Source organism: Artemia franciscana, chromosome 8, assembly GCF_032884065.1.
Source record: "Artemia franciscana chromosome 8, ASM3288406v1, whole genome shotgun sequence".
In the NCBI taxonomy this organism is placed as follows: domain Eukaryota; kingdom Metazoa; phylum Arthropoda; class Branchiopoda; order Anostraca; family Artemiidae; genus Artemia; species Artemia franciscana.
This window is the reverse complement of record NC_088870.1, coordinates 9948706-9970503: the sequence shown is the minus strand read 5'-3', so window position 1 is coordinate 9970503 and position 21798 is coordinate 9948706. Positions and strand designations below refer to the sequence as shown.

General features: G+C 35.2%; 1 protein-coding gene across 4 annotated transcripts in view; it reads left to right on the top strand.

The window, feature by feature from the left end:
- LOC136029957 (integrin alpha-PS2-like) overlaps window positions 1-21798 on the top strand; it is a 158869-nt gene that overhangs the window by 95705 nt on the left and 41366 nt on the right. For all 4 annotated transcript variants that reach the window (XM_065708509.1, XM_065708508.1, XM_065708511.1 and 1 more), the window contains 3 exons: window positions 4746-4848; window positions 11125-11222; window positions 19764-20070. In XM_065708509.1, the coding sequence (XP_065564581.1) occupies window positions 4746-4848; window positions 11125-11222; window positions 19764-20070 (508 nt within the window). The remainder of the gene's footprint in view (window positions 1-4745; window positions 4849-11124; window positions 11223-19763; window positions 20071-21798) is intronic.

Genomic DNA, 21798 nt, shown 5'->3' with positions numbered 1-21798 from the left:
TTACTTTTTAGTCTTCTCTAAGACACAAATAGTATAATTTCGGATTCGACCTAAGCTATGACGACCACACGCAAATGCTCTTACTGCAGAGTTGTTAGGTCTTGACTATAGTTGTTTTATCTGTTTTACTGTCTCCAATCACCTGTTTATGTTATTTTAACTATACAAAGGGGAGTGCAGAAGGGGGAATTTTTGCATCGTATAATTGCACTGTCATCGGAAGTGAATATACTGGTAAAATTGTGGAGAATTTAAACATTCGGAAGGGGTCGATAAACTGCTCACAAATTAGGCAAATCTATGTGGCTAAAGAAACAAGTCAATGAGTTGAGAAAAAGAACTTAATATATAAAAATAAATATAATTGCATAATATAGTGTAGATCTAGATAATAATTCTTATATAATATAATTGAATGTAAATTTATAATGTAATATAACAGCATAATTCAAGCGAAATAATATAACATGAATGAAAGAATAAGTTTTTCTTGATTTATTCTCAGTGTAAATTGAGCGTTCCAATCACGCTTTTCTTGTACTTAGCTTTTAGGCAGCCCAAGTGACCTCCTAAGTATTCAATAATGTGACTGCGAACTAATATGTGCATGCATGACTCTTTAGCTTTCTATTTGAAAGCTGAAGAAGTCTATGTGAGAAACAGTGACAAAAGAGTCGATGTACTTATCTTAAGGGCTGCCCACACCTTATCTGGATTTTCTCTTAAGGCCCATCCAGATTGATATTTTACTAATACCGAAAATTTGCTAGCACTAATTTGAGCCAGTCAAAATTTCCCCTAGAATTTTTTTTTAGCCAATCTAACTAAATATCGGTAATAGTAAAACCTCATTGTGAATGGACCTTTATAAACAAAGTATAACAAACCATGGCTGAGCGGTTTCAAACTACCTTTTAAAATTGACATTTGACTTCATTCATTATTTCCACTGGAATGAAACATGCACATGGGTTTATCGTGATACCTGTCTGTAGACCATTCATTTTTTCCATCTGGGCACGTTCCAAAGATTCGTGACTTTTATATCTACTACAGCTCAATTTAGAAAAGATAATTTGTCCATGAAGCACACATATCGCCTTGTGAAAGCAAGGATGTCGTATCCGCACTTTTTGAAATTCCGAGAAAAACACAATTGAAACAACTGACTTTTGTTGAGCTGAGCCTATGGTAGATAACAAATGAAACGCCAACTTAAAGCCACCAGTAAGGACAACCTGTTGGTAGAATTTTGGTCGTATTGGATGAAATTTACTAGGTCAAAAAGTTGAACGAAAAATGGATACGATATTTTAGCTTGCCTTTTTTTGCTGTTAAAGTGGTTTCGACAAAATTGCACACAGCGCTTGGGTTCCCTTTCCATTTTGTTGATAATTTTTCATTAATATTTTCTCAGGATAAGCCAAGACTTATCTTAGAGCTCAGGCGTGGCGTTTCTACCTTTTCGTACTGCTTTGATCGTTTAAAATGAGTTTTAGAACAAAATGGTTAGGATCCAACATCAGAAATTTTCATTTCCTGGCCCAAAAAGCAAGGTAGCTGATTAGTCTTTACTGATTGTATTGCCTTTTCGCCTTCTCATCTTTTGAGGTGGGGAAAGGGGAGTTACAGCTTCTGCTTCTGGGAATGTTGTCTCTAGTGCAGTGGCTGTGTGGTTTTGTCTCGACCCATGTTTGTAAAAACGCACTTGTGCTCCACATTTAGAGGAGACATAATCCGGAGGACTGACTTCACGTCTTTGATTTTTTCAACAGGAAAAATAGGTTTGAAATCTAAAAGATTTGGAATGTCAAAAAACTCAGAGACTTTTATGGAAGAGGTGTCTTGCCTTGCCTAATGTTTATCTTCCAAAGCAATGTATAGTTCAGAGACTGATTCATCAGAAAACGACAGTTTGTAACCGACTTTTTTCGAGTAGCCTTGTTTAAACTGAAGTTGTTAAATTTTGGAGACTGGAAAATTATGCCTGCTAAAAATACAGAACTTCATTCATTTGAATAATGACATACAGGTGCTTTTTGCTAACTTTTTTGAGTTGCTTCACCAAGTCCAGCGATGTATGTACTTCGTGGTGGGTGCTTCAGGCTTCTTTCATAATTGTGCTTTTTGCTAATTTTTTTGAGTTGCTTCACCAAGTCCATAGGTGGATGTACTTCGTGGTGCTTCAGGCTTCTTTCATAAGGGCGCTCTTTGCTAGCTGTTTTGGGTTGCTTCACCAAGTCCAGCGGTGGATATACTTCGTGGTGCTTCAGGCTTCTTTCAGTATAACTACGAACTGTATGTACTTGCTGTACGATCAAGTGACCTGGCTCGCATTGTTTCTTTCAACTGTCTAGGGCGATTACGAAAAATATTTTCAATAGCTAAGGTCACGATTGAATTTCGTTTATGTGGCAGACATAAATCGACCAAGTTATGATCTCAGAATGGTCAGGATAGGTATATCAAATTTAAGAAAGACAGATTGAAGGGGGAACCAGAAATATTTTCTGTAGACTTTTGTCTGTAGTTTCGGTAAACAGCTACCTAGATCTATGCGTCTTTGCCTTCTTTGGATTTTTTGTTAGTAAAACCTTGCATGCAAACTTCACGAAACTTTCAAACTCAGAAAAAATGCAAACTCTGACCTTCAAGAAATTCGGCCACATTTTTTTTTTAAATACACAATTTAAAGACTTGTTCAATAAAACCTCTGAAAACTGAATTTTGGAGGAAACTCAAAGTTTAGCCTTTCATTCCTTTATCCTGCCCTCTTTTGATCCCAACCACCGGAACTGCATTTAGATAATATAAAAACAAAATAGGTTTTATAACTTTTATTTTGATATCCTTTCGATAAAAGAAATGAATGAAACTGCTACAGTTGCGCTTGCTTCATAACTCCAGCTCTATAATTCATCATCATTGTCATTGTCATCATTGGGTATTTCATCATCGTCATCAACCCTGTCATTAGAGGCCCTTACAATACAAAAAATTACACAGAAGATAAATACTCTCTATGTTCTCTTAAAAGCCACGTAAATATTGACTAACAGAAGTAATATAGACACTGTGAAGTTATTTCCTATTAATTTGAACCAGAGCCGCAACTGATAATATTCCAGTTAATACCCAAACAATGCCCCAAGATCCATTTGGAAAAAATAAAAATTAAGATGTTAAAAATGGACACATTTATGAGCCTTTAAGAGTGATCAGGGGGCTATCAGAAAAAATTTTTTTAGCAGGGGGAAGACGGTACTCAAAACAGGGAAATAAAGTAGCCTTAACCAAGAAATGTAAAGTAGATATGCTTACCGAAATTTAGGGGTAGGGCAATTTTGTTGTTTTTTCCATAATTTTCAACGAATATACCCAGAAAAAAGTATTTTTCGATGAGCATATCCCAAAAGTATTATTTTTGAAAAATCTAGGGAGGGAGGGCAGAAATCTATCCCCCCAACTAAGGCCACTGGGTAAACTTCTTTTTAGTCCATATTCTGTCAATAATTCAGGTGACCAGGGGGTGTCAGAATAAATTCTTAACAGGGGGGGGGGGTATTCAAAACAGGGAAATAAAGTGGCGTCAACCCAAGAAAATTTAAAGTGGATGTACTTTACGATTTTTAGGGGTTATCCCGCCCTGCTAAATTTTTGTCTCATTCGTTAAAATGTAACTATAAGGCATATAAACAAATTTGTGACACGTTTTTTAAGGCTTTTTCATAAGAATACCCTCTTCCCCCCTGAACAAAAATCCTTGATACGCCCTTGCTTCTTGATTATTGGCATTGAGTCTGTTTAATTAACACACTGAATTTAAAGTTAGCCGGAAACACATTTATTCTTCTGCCAAATTGTGAATTAGAAACTCGTCAGGTGAGTGGCACATCTCATTTTAAGATAATTTTGAAAGAGAAGCTCCGTATTGTGATTTCTACTATGGGGCTAACTCCTCTTAACACTCCGAAAATCGTAGAATGTTTGCCTAAAAGTGAAATACCTCAAGAAAAATTGAATAAAATAAATTTCTTCTACGATTACATTTCTGTATTTTTTATTATTGCCTTCATAATGGTTCCTATCAAGCTCATATATAGGAATTTATTTTGAGAGTGGGGATTCTACTAAAATAGTCAAATTCTTCTGAGGGGATTGTTAGATTTTTTCTTCTTATTTTACTTCCAAATTGCTTGATGAGTGTATCTTCCAACTAAAACTTTCGATCTTCGGCAATTCGTGTTCCATCAACGCCGAGACAACAATCGAATCGTAATTGATTATTTCAGCTTTCAGAAAGTGGAGGTGTCTCCACACGTCCACTTTCTCGTATGTTTGGAAGTGTGTTTTAGTCAGTAGGCTGCTTAAATAGGTGTTCTTAGAATTTTGTTAATACGGAATTCTTGAACAATATTATGAATTTTCTCTTTACTTATGTTCTTCATTTTTTTCTTACAATTAATTTTGTTCGTATTTTGATATATACAATTATTTTTAGTTTCTTAATTGTTTGCCAGGCTTACGTAAAGACGTGGAACCAAAACGAAAAAAAAAAGATCACAAGACTAACGGTCAGGGCTGTTACTACGGTTGGTGGGGCCTGAGACGAAATTACTTACAGCCCCTCTCCTCAACTCAAACTTAAGTAAAAATGCCCCAGGAGCCCTAGCTGCAGCCCCCCCCCCTGAACGGTCCTACCAAAGAGATACAGCCGATTACTAATTTTTATTATTTGTTTGCAGCACAAATTCAGACGTTGGACTATCCTTAATGGTGAAGTTTCGAGAGCACGTTTTGGAATGGCTATTTCGTCGTTAGGGGATATAAACCAAGACGGATTCAAAGGTATGAATCTAGAACATAGAATAGGAAAATGTAGAAAAAGTATCTCACTAAAGAAATAAGCTTTTTTAAAAATAGTATATTTCACGGAATCATGTTCATTAAGATTGCCTAATCATTAAAAAAAAGATGCCTTTTAAAGAATTTCTATACTAAAATTATCATTTTATTTGTTTATCTTTTAGTATAGTTATTTGTGAAAAAGTTTGCTTTTTATTCTGAAGAAGGAAACAAAGAAATAGTTTACGTTTGTGTATATTTGACTCTCCTTCTTACAGGGGCGTAGCTCCTATTGTTTCTAATAAATTTCTCTATTATTTCTTATTGTTTTTGATGTTTGTGATGGTAAGGCAGTGTGGTCCTCGTAACGATTTACGTCTTGCTTATGGGGAGCAGTTGACCATTGATATCTTTTATTTGTAAATTATTATCTTGCAAATTTGGAGATCTTGTTCCCAATTTTTTAAGATTCAGATTTTCCATAAATAGGGACTTGGGGAATATTCCCCCTAAATGCTAAATGCTCGAATTTAATTAAAAAGGATTTTACGAAATATTTAAAAAAACAGCTGATATCAACACAGAGCCAATTACAAATAGACCTTTAAAGTTAGCTGCCAAAAATGCAAGACTAGCTGTAAAACGTGCTTTTAATTATTCTTTTTTCATTTCAATGAATTGGCTTGTTTCATCTCACTTCAAGTGCCTTGTTTCATTTCACATATCACCTAGCCTATGCACCTAACCTTAGAGAGGGTATTGTGGGCCTGATATATACAACGGATATATACACTGGTATATACAAAAGCAAGACGAACAATAGGGAATTCTTTTCTCAAGACAGTGGAAATCTAATTTCAATGAATATTTCGGCCCTATGTCCATGGGCCTTCCTCACAAAACATAAGTAATCCTGGTTAAACTTCGCTGAAGTAAGGACGCTATACTGTTTAAAAAAAGAATCATTTTAGTTTCATTGGTCGTATGTTGTTGTAAGTTTTTCTTCTTCTATATATTTATGTTTTGCTGAGGACGGCCCTTTGACATAGAACCGAAATATTCATTCAAATTAGATTTCTACTATCTTAAGAAAAGAATTCTCTATTGTTTCTTCTTGTTTTTTTGATATTTGTGATGGAAAGGCACTGTGGTCTTCGTCGCCATTTTTTCTTCCTTTTTTATGTTTTGGTTAGGTTTTTCTAATATAGGATCCATTATGTGACTGCCAGCTCCGCCACGACAGTCACTATTTTCTGGCTCTTGGGGACTTATTTATGTGTGGTTAATTTATTTATTCCAAAATTTGCATTCCGATTTTGTGTAAATTCGTTTTTTTTATTACGGAGAAGGTAACTATAAAAAATTGCTTGTGTTTATGCATATTTTACTCCACTTCTCATGTTCTAAGATTTTTTTTCCTTTTTTTAAATTTTGAATGCCAATTTAAACTCAATTTATACTAATGACTTCCCAAGGCCGGAATATAATGTGCACTTTACTGAAAAAATAAATTTTAAATGTTTTCACTTTTATAACTTAAATAAATAAAATATCATTAACATCTTAAGGAACAAATAGGTATATTAAACTGAGAATGCCCATTCATTTGTATTTTTTCAGGAAAGTGAAAAAATTTTTCTAGCCTTGGGAAGGCATATGGGTTTTGAGCCCCACTTGTGTTAATTTATGCTCGTTTTGAGCTTGACTCGGATAATTATTGTAATTTCTGTTTGTTTTAGGTTTTATTTATCTACTGATGCCGATTTGTGGTAGTTATAAGCTTGATAGATTATTTGATTCTATTTTGCTCATTTTTGGTTTAACTGAGTTCTTTACTTTTCTTTGAAAAACTTATTTTGTGGAAAAAGTTTTTTTCAATTAATGAACATTAAAGATCTAGTACTCTTTTTAAGCAAGTAGCAGCAGATATTACACTAAAAAATTTGCCAATTTACAGCATTGCGACCAGCTAACCTTTTATTTCAGCCCTAAAGGGCCAAAATACTATCGAACAAAATTCTAATGAGAGGGTGCTTATGTAGTCACCCAGTCTGAGAGGCCATACTGGAGTGTAGTTTACCATCCGTTCTTGAACGTAAATGCAGTTATAAGAATGAGTCATTGTTACAAACCATTTATGCAATAAAAATGAGTATAGAGCATCGTATAATTGCGCACAGTCTATTAGAATTGGTCAGTGGATTCCCTTATGGGAAGGGGGAGGGGTACTTCGGCCCCAAAATGCATTGTAGGGTCATGTTTTCAAAGTTTACATGAGATGTGCCTTAGATAAACGTAATGCATATTATGATGGCTAAAATTAGCCCCTAACCTATGTTTATATATACTACAAATAATTTAATGCAGCACCAAGCCACCTGAGGCCAACACAGGTACGCACGCTCCTCTTCCAACCTAATCTATTCAAGGCCTCCCTCTTTACACCCTCCCAGGAAGTTTCTGTTTCCTTTAAATTTATATTTATGACATCCTCCCAACCCAGACGAGGACGACCTGCTTTCCGTGTAGCCCCAGACGGTTGGCCAAAAAGGACGAAAAAGGACAAAAAGGGTGCTTGTAGTACCTATAGTCATACTATTAGAATGGGCAAAGTTCATAAATTGTGGCACTTTTCTGGAAACTCTGGTGGGTTAAGTCATCCTCAAAGACGTAGTTATTAAATTTTTTGACCATGCTAAACAAAATGGCAATTTCAGAATTTTGATCAGGTGACTTTAGAGAAAAATGAGCATGGGAGGGGAGCTAGCTGCACTCCAATATTTTTATTCAGTTAAAAAGAGCACTAAACTCTTGATTTCTGATAGGATCACCCCTGAGAAAAAGAAAAAAAAGAAAATAAACACGCATCTGTGATCTTCCTTTGGGCAAAAAATACTAAATTCTACGTTTTTGCAGATAGAAGCTTGAAATCTCTACAGTAGGGTTGTCTTATAGCCTACGCTGATTCTGATGGTGTTATTTTCATTAAGATTCTATGACTTTTAGTGGGATTTTCCATTTATTTCAATATCAGGTAAATTTCCTCAAGGTCATAGGCTTTGATGGGTATGACTAAACTAAATAAAATTTATATATTTGAAATAAGCAATACAAGCCGATTCTTTTGATTTTTCTGTTGGTATCGAAGTTCTAATTTTTAGAGTTTCGGTTAAACTGCGCGGCCTGGTCACTCCTTACTTACAGTTCGTCACCACGAACTGTTTGATAAATTCCTCAGAATAGTACCATTAAACTTTAGCGTAAAATCAGAGTAGGAGTGAAGAGGAGGAAACTCCCTCCAATAAAAGAAATAATTTCTTTTCCTTTTAAGTTTTTATGTGTTGCTATGCTTTCATTTTTTTGTCTTTAATGGCATTAAAATTAAGAGTTGACTAATATGGGTTAATTAGCTTCAAAAAATGATTTACTCATAACTAACGAGAAAAGTTTTTCTCCTCTCGATGAGAGGAAAATTCTTTTTGACTATCTAAATTTGTCTATATTAGAAAGTAAATACCGAAATGCTTTCACGTTGTGGCTTATAAAGAAAAAATATAAAAGGAGATTTGCTTAGGTTATTATCTGAAAGGCATTAGTGTCCACAGGTATAGAACTAGATTTAGGCCCGGGAACGCAAAAAGCAGAAATAAATTGAAATAGATCTGGTTTATCACCTGACTTGTGTCAATCTGTCTGAGTCAGCCAAACTTCAGCCAATTTTCTAGAAAACACCAAACGTGGACACCTTCAAAGAGAGTACTATTTTGGTGCCGTCCAGAAATTGCAAAAAAAATATGAATTCATATGGAATTTCTTATTTACTTTCTTGTTCTTTTACATTTATCATTCTTTTCATGCCTTCTGAGAGGACAATGTTAGAACATTTGTTTGTAATGTTTATTGCGCATAGGACCACACTTTTGACAGTGTTGGAACATTTGCAAGAACTTTTTCTGGGCAATTTTAGAATATTTGTTTGTAATGTTTATTGCGAATAAGACAGTTTGGGGGTAAATTTTTATTTTTTTTATTAATTTTCTGGTCGTTTTTCAAATCTTGCTGGAAATACTCTACCTTCCATCAAGCTTTTTCCAGGAAATCCCTCTCCCCCTCCAATGTAAAATTTCTTCTGTCAGAAAAATTCCCCATGGAGAATTTCTGCCGCGGAATGTCACTCGCTCCCCCCCCCCCAGTTTGGGGGTAATGGGTGTCGGACGACAGTTCTTCATTCTTTCTTGTTTTAGTGTGTACTTTTTATTTTATCGTCTTTTTTCCTCTCCTCCCCCTCTCTCCCTGCACTCCCAGCCCATCAAGTTTTTTGGGGGAAGATGATGGCGAATTTTCTTTATTCTTTAAATTTGCTGTTTTGAATAGATGATTTCATAACTTTTTTCATCAATATTCTTACAATAGATATAATCAGGTATTCACCAGAGAAAAATTTCATCAAATTGTCCATCAAATTTATCGACAATGTGCAATCCCTTGAGAGTTATACCTTATCTCTTGCAATGGCACCAATTGGGGGAGGGGTGTTCCTGCTCACAGCTTTTCTTGCCCCCCCCCTAGATTTCCAAAAAAACCTTTTTCGGTATTTTCATTGAAAAAATAGAAAAAACAAAATCGATCTAACAAAATTTAAAAAAAAAACATTTGACGTCTCCCCCTTAAAAACATTTTCCTGGTAATTGACAACGCAGAACAAGTGATTGAACCACTAGAGGATTTAAAAGGGCGGTAGCTCTAATTTTATTTCTTCAGTTTTTTTTCTGAAGACTGACTTGATCTTCATTTAGTTTCTGTTTATTTACGTTTTTTCCCCTTCGTAGTAATTTATGTTTTTTTTTATATTTAATCTGTATGGGATCTTCAAAACACAGTATATTTTTTTTGTAAAACCGGTCCTTGTATAGCAGTTTTCACTCTGTTCGTTTACAAATGAATTAAATGTTTTGAAGATAGAGTGGGGGGGGGCAGTGAAATTTTTAATAATGTTGCTTTTGTTCAAAATGTGTGTCGACTGGAATTTCGATGTTTCTTTACTTTGATTGTATCTTTTCAGGTTTGACTATTTAAAATCTTCGTCTTCTTACGTCTATTGTTAAATAATTGGACCGTCAAAATATCCAAAATCTCCACGTATAACAATAGAACTGTAACGAATGCATCTGCTTTGAATGTGTAGATAGTATCTTAGGAGAGCAAGGTGAATTAACTCCTTATTAGGGTCCGTTTTTCTGCATTGTCACTAAGACTGCGATTGTGTCAGATTCTCCAAGTAGCTTTTCTTAATGACGCCATGAAGTCTATATGAAAATGGGTATCTAGGGTAGTATCAGCTGAAATTGATAGTCAGGACTATGCAAAAGAATGCCCGTCGCTAAGGATAGAATTTCAAGATCTTGACATTCTTTTAAATTCAAGAGAAGAACGTTGAGAAAATTTTGAACCTTGCAAATTTAAAATATTCTTGAATATATAGAAACAAAATTAAAGTAAAATGACTTCATTGTGAACAATGTATATTCATGAGAAAAAACGAGGACTATCCTCCTAAGATAGCTAAATAATAATTGTTCATAGGTAATTTGTTTAAATCCTTTTAAAAGAGGCCTTAAGCACTCTCCAAGCTCGACTAAGGGAACCTACAAATCTTGTAACTTCAATAAATCTACCATAAAATTCAAAATCAAACTCAAAATCTTATCCACCGACCACATCATGCATAGTTACTACTTTGTATTCATATCCAGTAATTCATCGTTTTTGTCGTTTTCCCCCCGGTGTTTTCATGGCGTCAGTACACGCGGGTCTGAACCTAAGGGAGAAGGGAGACCAAAAGCTTCTTCCCTAAAAAAAAAGCAGGGTCAAAGTGCAGAAAATGTGAGTGTGAATCTTTTTATTTTTAGGGTAGAGGGGTAGTCCGTCATACCAATACTTACAGAGAATTGCTCCGCTTATGGATGTATATTTTTATGGGTCAGTCAAGTTCGTGTATGTAACTCTGAAACATGTGGATTTCTTTTACACTTTTTTTGGGGGGGGGGAGCCTAACTTAGAAGAAAGGAAGAGCTAGGTAAAGTATTTCAAAACACCAAAAAAATGTAAACAGCCATTAAAATATCAATATTTCGGGGGATGTGGATCTGAAGCCCCCCCCCCCCTTACGCGAGTTCCTGGAGTGACTAGTTAAGGTACGGTACCGTCAATGTTATAGGCTTAATTATACCAATGTCAAAAGCTAAGTCTAAGTATCGCTTATTTATGTTTTTTTTTTAGATTTTGCCGTAGGATCACCTTATGATGGACCAAATGGAAAAGGCGCAGTTTATATCTTTCATGGCTCCGATGCGGAGATAAGGAGTAAACCTGCTCAGGTAGGCATATTAATCCTGATGAAACCTACCATTTTTGACCATAGGTGGCAAGAAAAATAGCACATTTAAATCTTTTTATTGGAATATTATGTAAAATAGAACGTTGTGAACATCTTCTGCCGTGTAAAAGCAGCTTAATAGATTTTATAATTGGGGATCAGATAAACTTCTAATGTGTTAAATTGCCAAAAAGTCTTCCTTTTTGGGCAGCCATCTAGGGCCAAATGAAAACCAGTGTGTCTCTAAATTGGGTTGAAGGAGGTTTTAAGGAAGGATTTGAGGGAAACTGGAACTTCTTGGGTGTAAATGGGGAGACTTTAAATAGATTGAGATGGAGGAGGAGCGTGCGTAGATCTGTAGGCTCCAGGTGGGCTGGACCTGTATTGAGTCACTAGCAGTAGTAGTAGTGTTTAGCGTGAGCGTTACAAAATAAGTCAAAAGTTAAAAATATTTTAAAACCAAAATTGGTTAGCGTATAATTTCGTGAAGCTCTCTTGGAGGTACCACCACAGAAAAACAGAGAGTCAGTTATGTTGACCACAGTAAAAAAAAATGTTGTGATTAATTTTGTTGTTTTTTACGGACTTAAAAGTATATATAATTGAACTAAGTAGGTTTTAAATAAAATACGCTCGTTACGTGAAACGAATTCGTTTGATGGAAACTCCCACCTTAATATGGTTTTGTGAACATTTTATTACCACGAAATGTTGGATCGGGTTTAAAATTATGTAGCTATTGGTCTCTCCAGAAATCTTACAGGTCTGTCCAGAAAATTTATTGCAGGTAAAACCACAAAACTCCAATTGTTTTAAGATAGGAGCTTGACATTTCTCCAGTAAAGCTCCGATTAAGGGTGTTCTCCCCATTCATCGAAAATGGGGAAACTTTCTCAGGCTTTTAGGTTTTGATAGATGACGTTAACCTTAATGACTTTATATTTTTGGAATCATTGCGAAACCAGTGTTTTCTAAAGTGAGAAGGGGATTGCTAAAACGTTGAAACCTGCTTTTAGATCATATTAATTCCATTTTCCAGTCGAGAAAATTCCGACTTTTAGGCACTTTATCAAACAGTTCGTGGTAACGAACTGTAGTAAGGAGCGATCCGGCTCAATAGTAACCAAAACTCTAAAAAATTGAATTATGATATCAATAGCTACATCAAAAGAATCGCATTTTAATTCTGATTTTAAATATATAAGTTTCATCAAGTTTAGTCTTACCCATCAAAAGTTACGAGCCTGAGAAAATTTGCCTTATTTAGGAAAATAGGGGGAAACACCCCCTAAAAGTCGTAGGATCTTAACGAAAATGACACCATCAGATTCAGCGTCTCAGAGAACCCTACCGTAGAAGTTTCAACCTCCTATCTACAAAAATGTGGAATTTTGTATTTTTTGCCAGAAGACAAATCACGGGTGCGTGTTTATTTGTTTGTTTTTTTTTGTTTGTTTTTTTTCCCCAGGGGTCATCGTATCGACCAAGTGGTCCTAGAATGTCACAAGAGGGCTCATTCTAACGGAAATGAAAAGTTCTAGTGCCCTTTTTAAGTGACCAAAAAAATTGGAGGGCATCTAGGCCCCCTCCCACGCTCATTTTTTTCCTAAAGTCAACGGATCAAAATTTTGAGATAGTCATTTTGTTCAGCATAGTCAAAAACCATAAAAACTATGTCTTTGGGATGACTTACTCCCCCACAGTCCTTGGGGGAGGGGCTACAAGTTACAAAATTTGACCAGTGCTTACATATAGTAATGGTTATTGGGAAGTGTGTAGGCGTTTTCAGTAGGATTTTTTGGTTGGGGGGAGGGGTTGAGAATAGGGGGATAGGCTGGGGGAGCTTTCCAAGGAGGAATTTGTCATGGTAGAAGAAAATTTCCATGAAGGGAGCGCAGGATTTACTAGCATTATTAAAAAAAACAATGAAAAAAGAAATATGAAAAAGTTTTTTCAGCTGGAAGTAAAGAGCAGCATTAAAACTTAAAACGAACGGAAATTATTACCCAAATGAGGAGCTCACCTCCTCCTAATACGCCGATCTTTACGCTAAAGTATTTTTAGTAATTTCAACTATTTATTTTACGGCTTTGGTGATTCAGGGGTCATTCTTAATGAATTGGGACAAAATCTAAGCTTTAGTGTAAAGAGCGAGGTACTGACGAGGGGGCGAACCCCCTCATATATGTAATAAAAACATGAGAATAAAAAACTTCTTTACGTAAGCTAATTTATAAGTTACGTATATCTTTTACTAAAAAAAGATTCGTAAAAAATTAAAAGTTCTAGTTGCCTTTATCTTAATTAACCAAAAAATCGGAGGGCAACTAGGCTTCCTCCCCCGCTCTTTTTTCTCAAAATCATTCAATCAAAATTATGAGAAAGTCATTTAGCAAAAAAAAAAAAAAAAAAATATGCAAATTTCGTTTTAATTATTCCTCTGCGGAGAGCCAAAATCAAAACATGCATTGATGGAAAAACGTTCAGAAATTAAATAAAAAAAACAAGTTTTTTTAACTGAAAGTAAGGAGCAAAATTAAAACTTAAAACGAACAGAAATTACTTCGTATATGAAAGGGGCTGCTTCCTCACCAACATCCCGCTCTTTACGCTAAAGTTTTTTACTGTTTTAAAAAGAAGAGTTGAGAGAAAGAGTCAAACTTTAGCGTCAAGAGCGGGATGTTGGTGAGGAAGCAGCCCCTTTCATATACGAAGTAATTTCTGTTCGTTTTAAGTTTTAATTTTGCTCCTTACTTTCAGTTCAAAAAAACTTGTTTTTTTTTATTTAATCTTGCTAAAGAAAGAAGTACGACATCGCTCCTTACCTACAGTTCGTTACCACAAACTGTTCAATACGTTTTTTCAACTGAAAGTAAAGACTAACATTAAAGCTTAAAACGAAAAAAAATTATTACGTATACAAGGGGGTCGCCCCCTTCTCAATATCTTGCTCTTTATGCTAAGTTTGACCTTTTGCTATAATTATTTAAGAATGAGTCCTGAATCACAAACGCCGTTTAATTAGAATAATAAGCTCTTTTAAAAGCTCTAAAAAATATTCAGCATAAAGAGCGAGGTATTGAGGAGGGTGTAAATCCCCCTCATATACGTAATAATTTCTGTTCGTTTTAATTTTTAATATTGCTCCGTTCTTCATTTGAAAAAACTTTTTTTAAGTTTAATTTTTGATCGGTTTTTAAATAATGCTGGGAAATCCGGCTCTCCCTCCATGTCTCCCGCGAAAAATTCCTCCATGAAAAGATCCTACCAATTAACCCCACCCATCCACCAAGTTTTAATGTTGCTCTTTACTTTCAGTTGAAAAAAAACTCTTTTTTATAATTTAATTTTTGATCGGTTTTTAAATAATGCTGAAAAATCCGGCTCTCCCACCATGGAAAATTCCCTTCTTCCACGAAAAATTTCGTCATGGAAAGATCCCACCAACTAACCCCACCCATCCACCAGAAAAATATACCCTGAAAAACGTCTATGTGCTTCCCAATAACAAATACAATATGTAAACAATGGAAAAAGTTCATAGCTTGCAGCCCTACCCTCAGGGACTGTGGGGAGATAAGTTATCCTAAAAGACATAGCTATTAGATTTTTTGACCGTGCTGAACAAAATGTCTATCTCAAAATCTTGATGAGGTGACTTTGGGGGGAAAGAAGCGTGGGAGGGGGGCTAACTGCTCTGCAGTATTTTCGGTTACTTAAAAAGGGCGCTATAACTTTTGATTTACGATCCAATAAGCCCTCTCCGGATCTTCTTCGATCATGAGTTTGACACGATCACCCCTTTGGGAAAAATAACAAAAAACAACAACAAATAAACACGCCGCATCATTAATCTTTCATCTGGCAATTAATTCCAAATTCAACATTTTTGCACGTAGGAGCTTGAAACCCCTACAGTAGTGTTCTTCGGTATGCTGGATCTGATGGTGTGATTTTCTGTAAGATCACTTGATGTTTTGGGAGTGTTCTCCCCCTTTTTAAAACCAGATTTTCCTTTCTTGCTTTTCTTTTTTTGACAATTTATGAGTCAGAGAGAAACTCCAGTTTGGGACATTCTCGTAGGAAAAATGTGTCTAAAAGTAAAGTTTCTTCTAATAAAATTCTCAAAATAAATTCTTTATTTTAAAAGAAAGAAAAACATTTTTTTTTTCTTAAGGTAAATCCCAAAAGATAAAAACGGGTAAATTTTTATTTTTAACATAATTTAGTTAGTTGAAAGTGATTATAGCAATTGATGCCTTTTTTATGTTCTTTCATAATTCGATAATCGCTTCTTGGAGAAACTATATTTTGAGCCCTTAATGGGGCCTCAAAAAGTTTGAAAACGTATATGTGAAAAAACTGTCTAGTGAGGAAAAATGTGGCTGGGTCAGTAGTGCTTATTATTATTTTTCTTAGTCTTAATAGTAAAATATTATGTAAAAAAAATGAAGGAATTTTTTAAAAGAGCTTGTAACCCTTTTGAAGTACGTCACAGCAAAACTCACTTCATTTTTCAGGGTTTCTGTCTTTTTTAAAAATTCCTGGAAATTTGTTTTCATAATAACATTTTATTATTAAGACTAATAGAAATGATAATTACCATTCCCGAGTCATCTAATAATGACAGTTTTTCTTCAGTAGCCAGTTAAAACTTTTCCTCACTAGCCAGTTTAAAACACAGTTTTAAACTTTTGGTTACAATGGGCTGTTAAGAATACGAACTTATATATAAATTAAGAGTAAATGTTTTTGCATACACTAGTTAATATATAAAAAGGGCTGCCACACCTAGTGATTTATCACTATTTCTGGTTATTTTTTATATTGCCAAAAAGTGAAAATTCGCAAATCAGCACATAAATCACTAGATTATTGAAGAAAATCACTAAATCAACGAAACGCTCCCTAAAATCTAGTGATTCTTTTCTCCAAATGGCAACCCTGAATATAAACCAATAAATGATTTAACAGATGGTCTTTTTATATTATCTGGTATCAAATCAGCTAATAAATCTACCTTTCAAATATAGCTATTCATTCATGATAATGAAGAAGCTACGCTTTGATATTTTACCTTGAGAGTCTTTTCTGTCTACTTAAAAGTAAATAAATCTAATGCTTAATACCACAATTGTATTCTTCCAATATGACAACTTAATTTGTGCAGCCTTTTCTTTTTTGCTTGAAGATTCATTATTTAAGTTACTGTTTGGAAAAAAAAGCCGAAATTAGAATAGTGAATTTCTGCCAAAGGGTCCGCAGATTTGTATTAAGGTGCTAGGACTTTGCACGATTAAGTGTAATTATTGTCAAATTTCGGATGTTTGTCTGTCGATAAGGTGGATTTTAAAGGTTATTCCAAATTACCTTAAAGACAGTGGGTGTTAAAGTAATTATTTACGGGTAGCGTTATGTGATTGGCCAAAAGTTGACTAAGGTATTAGATTATTCTTAGTTTTTATTCTTGTGTTATCCTTTTCTTCTGTATAGGTTCCCGTTGAGGGTAAGAGTGGTTAAGAGTCAACACATACCTGTTTTGAAAACTAAAAGTGTATACAAGAGAAAAATTTTATCATTAAAAAAAAATTGATATAATTCTGACGAGGCTATATTCAAGCCCTCCCCCTGCTAAAAAAATAATTTGGGTGTTCATCTCCTACACGAAAATTATTATCTACAGGAAATCATGGTGTTAAATTCTTCTTAAAAATTCTTTTGAAATTGAATTCCAAATTTCTAATTGATTTCATATTTATTTTTTCTTTATTATAGAATTGCCTGTTTTTCTCCTTTCATTTAATATTTTTCCCGTTACTCTCCTGTTACTCCCAAGTTTGTCCTGCTACTCCCCTGTAACCGTTAATTTTAAATGGTAAATAGTCTGTGATAACGTTTCATTTTTCACGGATTGCATTCATGTTTCGAGGCGAATGGCATCTTGGTCAAACTTATGGCCTCTGAGACCAGCAGGCTATATCAATACTTTCTTAATGCTTAACTGAAGGTTAATTCGACAATTTGTTGCCAAGTTCGGGCCATAATTTCTGTTTTACGAGCAATTCAGATGAATAGTTTAGTATTCAACTGTTCCTGGAAATCTTCTCTCAAATTCTCATCCTGGAGTATACCAACATCATAACATCCCGGGAGGTATCTACGCTTTCGAAATTTCAGCTTTAAATTAACCCTAGACACTACTAGGTGGTGATCATTACTCTTAACATCAATAACAGCACTCCTAGACACCCTAGTATCTTGTATTGATCCTGCCAGTCTTCGGTTTACTACAACATAATCAATAAGGTTTGCTGTCTTACCATCATGTGAATACAATGTCAACTTATGGGCCATTATATGACCAAACACTGTATTGGTTATAACTAGATTGTTATACCTACAAAATTGCAAAAGTCTGTAGCCATTACTATTTTCTTTTCCTACACCAAATTTACCTTGGCTAGGATACCATCTATCCCTATTTCTACTGACCTGGGCGTTTAAATCTCCTAGTAAAAACGCCATTTTGCGTCTGAATTCGGTTGTCAAAATGTCGATACGATAGTCATATTTTTAGCGTCGTAACATTCCAAGTTCCAATTTTCATGCTCTTTAAATCATTGAAATTATTTTGCCCTCAGGAAAAGCAATGATCCCGGATACCAGTGCAGTACGGTGATCAGCATATCTTCTGAAGTCTACACCGAAGCGCTTAAGCCGGCGTAGAACTTGACAGCAAGAAGTCCCTGGCATCTCCGTGAATGGAGGCTTTGTGCAATCCTGGGCCCATCTTGGTAACAGCATGGTTTTCAGCACTTGGCGATGCTTTTCTATCAATAAGAATCGAAATCCTGCACAGACAGTCCCAAGCCTACTACCTCCGACTCATTGTATATTCATTCCTACAAATATTATGCTACTACGGGGGAAGGGATGAGCCATAGTAGACAAATTAGCTATGAAGAGGTTTTTCAGCCCAAAAACGCCTGTCAGAACAGATGACGCCCAGAAGAATTATCCATCAATCACAATCCCGTGCGAATGCTGCGTCGTTTACTAAGCTGTAATTTCCTCGAGGGGTGCCACTCCTCAAGTGGGAATAGAGTTGACTGCAAAGTCCCCAGTCTTGCAGGTACCCCAAAAGGGTCGAGGCAACCCTTTGCAAAGGCCGGAGTCCGTAGATCTGGATCTTACACCGTGCCCCAGTTGCCCTCCTATTGAGGATCCTCCCACGATGGTGTTCTGCGTCACCATGCAATTTCACCCATTACTGGGAGAAGGTTTGTAACTCGTGGGACGTGTGGACTCGCCGGTGATCCCTGTTGATTTCACATTTGAGGGGCCTTCTTCCTTCTCCACCTGTATTTATGTCCCCGGGCGAGGGGGCCCTAGTTTCTATTATGGATCCACATGGAACAAAGTCCCCCCTTGGCCCGTGCTTCCTATGGAGGTACCCTAAATATCTGTATAGCGTTCCCCTATCGCCACCCGGGGACGCGCTGAGTGGCCTGGGGAAGGCCCCTAAAGAGCAGTAGACTCGTAAAGCTTTTTTTCCGATAAAATTTTTTGGGGGTAAATATCTTACATTATGTCCGGAAAAAACTTATGTTATGAATACCTTTACATTATGTGGTGACGAAATTACATGTGAAAGAAAGGGTTGTTAAAAATGATTAAAGGGATTTGACAAAAATTCATACCCATAGAATGGGAACATGACACAAAAAAAATTAACAAAAAGGGACAATTTCAACGCTAGTATATCAATAAATGAGACAATACAGGCGAGCAACAACTTTATGATGAAAACGTGCACTTAAAATTTTTAGGTAGATATTCCTTTTATCTCAGCAGTTTTGGTGGTACAAAAAGTATTTCCAAATTTTATTTTTTGAAGTTTTTGGTAGGTTTTGCATTCTTTCTATTGGCTAAAGTTTGATGTAGCAATATCGAGTAAATACAGCAACGGATAAAAAAGGCGGAGCTCTGACGTACACTTAAGGAATAGAAACATTGGCTTAGAAAACACGTAACGAAAATAAACCAATAGAAATAAAGCACACTTTTTAGCTCTTTTCTGACATGTCCTACCCGAGGTGTTTGTACGCTAGACTTGAAATCCTTTGCCCGTGAGGACAGGGGTTCGAGTCCCGGTGTCGCTGGTTATTTGGCTCAGCCAGAATCGACTCAGCCTTAAATGGGTACCCAGATAAATCTGGGGAATCTAAACACAAAGAGTGCGCCAAAGCGCAGGATGGCTGGCCCCCCATCCCCCTCCATTGCACTTCCTGGATGAAGGACTATGAAACGGAGGTTAGAACCACCGGTAGGGATTGTAAATTACAAGGCCGTTTTTTTTTTTTTTTTTTTTTTTTTTTTTTTTTTTTTTTTTTTTTTTTTTTTTTTTTTTACCGAGCTATAGAACAATTTACTTTTTTTTTACGGAGCTATAGAGAAATTATCTTTTTTTGTAATGTCTGTAGGACAACAACATGAATTTCTTCGTTGCTGAGTAGTTCATTTAGGTAATTTCTTTATTTAGGTAATTTATGCAGAGGATGTGAATGACCAAATGTCTACTTTTGGATTTTCGATTTCTGGAGCATTGGATTTGGATAACAACCAATATCCGGATCTTCTTGTCGGAGCGTATGAAACAAACAATGCGGTGTTCTTTCGCAGTCGTCCTGTTATTCATCTGGATGCTAATTTAACATTTGAAACCCCTTCAAAACAAATAGATTTGGAGAATAAATTGGTCTGCAAATTGCTTGATAATACCCCAGTTCCGTGTACACCCTTAAATTTATGTGTGGAATATACTGGAATAGGCGTCGATTTAAAAGCAGGTATTGTTTTTTTTTTCATTGGAATTTTCCTTTTTTTTGTTATTTTTTATTTTCAGATATTCATTATTCTTTTTACGAGTTACATTTTTTGCTTTCAAATTATCTTCTTTTTTTAACGGCAATAGAAAAACAGTTTTAGAAGGGTCCTCTACCCTTAGACGTCTCTAGCCATTGCGTTTTAGGGTTGCGGTAGATACTTAGACTGATTGCTTTCTACCAGTTACCCATGTATTTTTTTTTTACTATGATGTATTAACCATTGAATCATTGTGTTAATCGTTGAACCGTTGTATCGAACCGTAAAAAAATCAGTTCAAGTTTTAGTCGACCTTAGATTAAAAGACCAAGTATCAGAATAATAGGAATCATTGAATCATTGTGTTAATCGTTGAACCGTTGTATCGAACCGTAAAAAAATCAGTTCAAGTTTTAGTCGACCTTAGATTAAAAGACCAAGTATCAGAATAATAGGAATTTTTTTTCAAGGGATATTAACTATATTACTTAGGATATTGTTTATGGAAAATCTGTGTTCCTTATACCCATTACAACCTGAGTCGACCTTAGATTAAAAGACCAAGTATCAGAATAATAGGATTTTTTTCAAGGGATATTAACTATATTACTTAGGATATTGTTTATGGAAAATCTGTGTTCCTTATACCCATTACAACCTGTATAACTAGGATTTTCAGTTATAAACACTGCTCCTAATATTGGTTATTCAAACGCTTAAAAAAAAAAAAAAAAAAAAAAATCAAAATCAAAACGTCGCTTCTATTTTCTGAAATAACGAAGAAAAACTAACAATAGTATAGCCGTACGTGTTTGGCTTCGATGTAAGTTCAGAGATTTTTTTTTTTAGAATGTTACAGAAGGATATCAACTTGCCATTGTCTTGATTTATTACTAGCAGATTTACTTACTTTTTACTTGCTTTCATACTTTTCATAGCATGTTGCTTTTATGGGTCTTTAAAGTTTGCGGCTACTCATTTTAAAAATTAATGCCAGAAGTAATGGATTCATTATCTACCTTTTAACTTCGGGATTTTATGTCTTGGAAGATATGCTGGCTGGTTTTTTTTAATCATTTCACAACACTGATTCACATCAAGTCAGTCAATTTTTTTTTTTCACTCAGGCTGTTACATTCAAGCGGGTTTTACTTCTTCAACCAAAAATGGTATTCAGTAGATTACATCTAGTTTTGCAACACACATTGAAACCTAATTTTTTAACGGATTACAAGGTGTTTAATCTCACAACAAAACAACACGAATTAAACACATCAAAGAAGTTTGACATTAAAACGGATCAAGTCCATCATTAATATCTCGAATATAGCTGAAAATCAATATTTTTCATTTAAATTTGCAAATTAAGCTCTTTTTTATTCATTAATCGAAACGTTTTAACAATGGTCGGAGATTGCTTTTTTATATTTGGTTTGTTTCATTGTTTACCCTTCCATGTGTTCTTTTCTTTAAGTTTTTTTCTTGCTCCTATCAAAACTACATGACTCCATATGGTGGTTTTTCTCATTAAAAATTAAATCCCGGTTCCTCCTCATTTTGTACGACACATGCGTTGTGTAAGTTTCCAATTCAAGCGATCAGTTTCACTGTCCTTGCTACTTTAGGTTGCTGATACTATTGAGATGACGGAAAATCCCCTTGACAGACCGCTCAAATGAATGACGTTGTAGACTTCAATTCATCCGAAAACT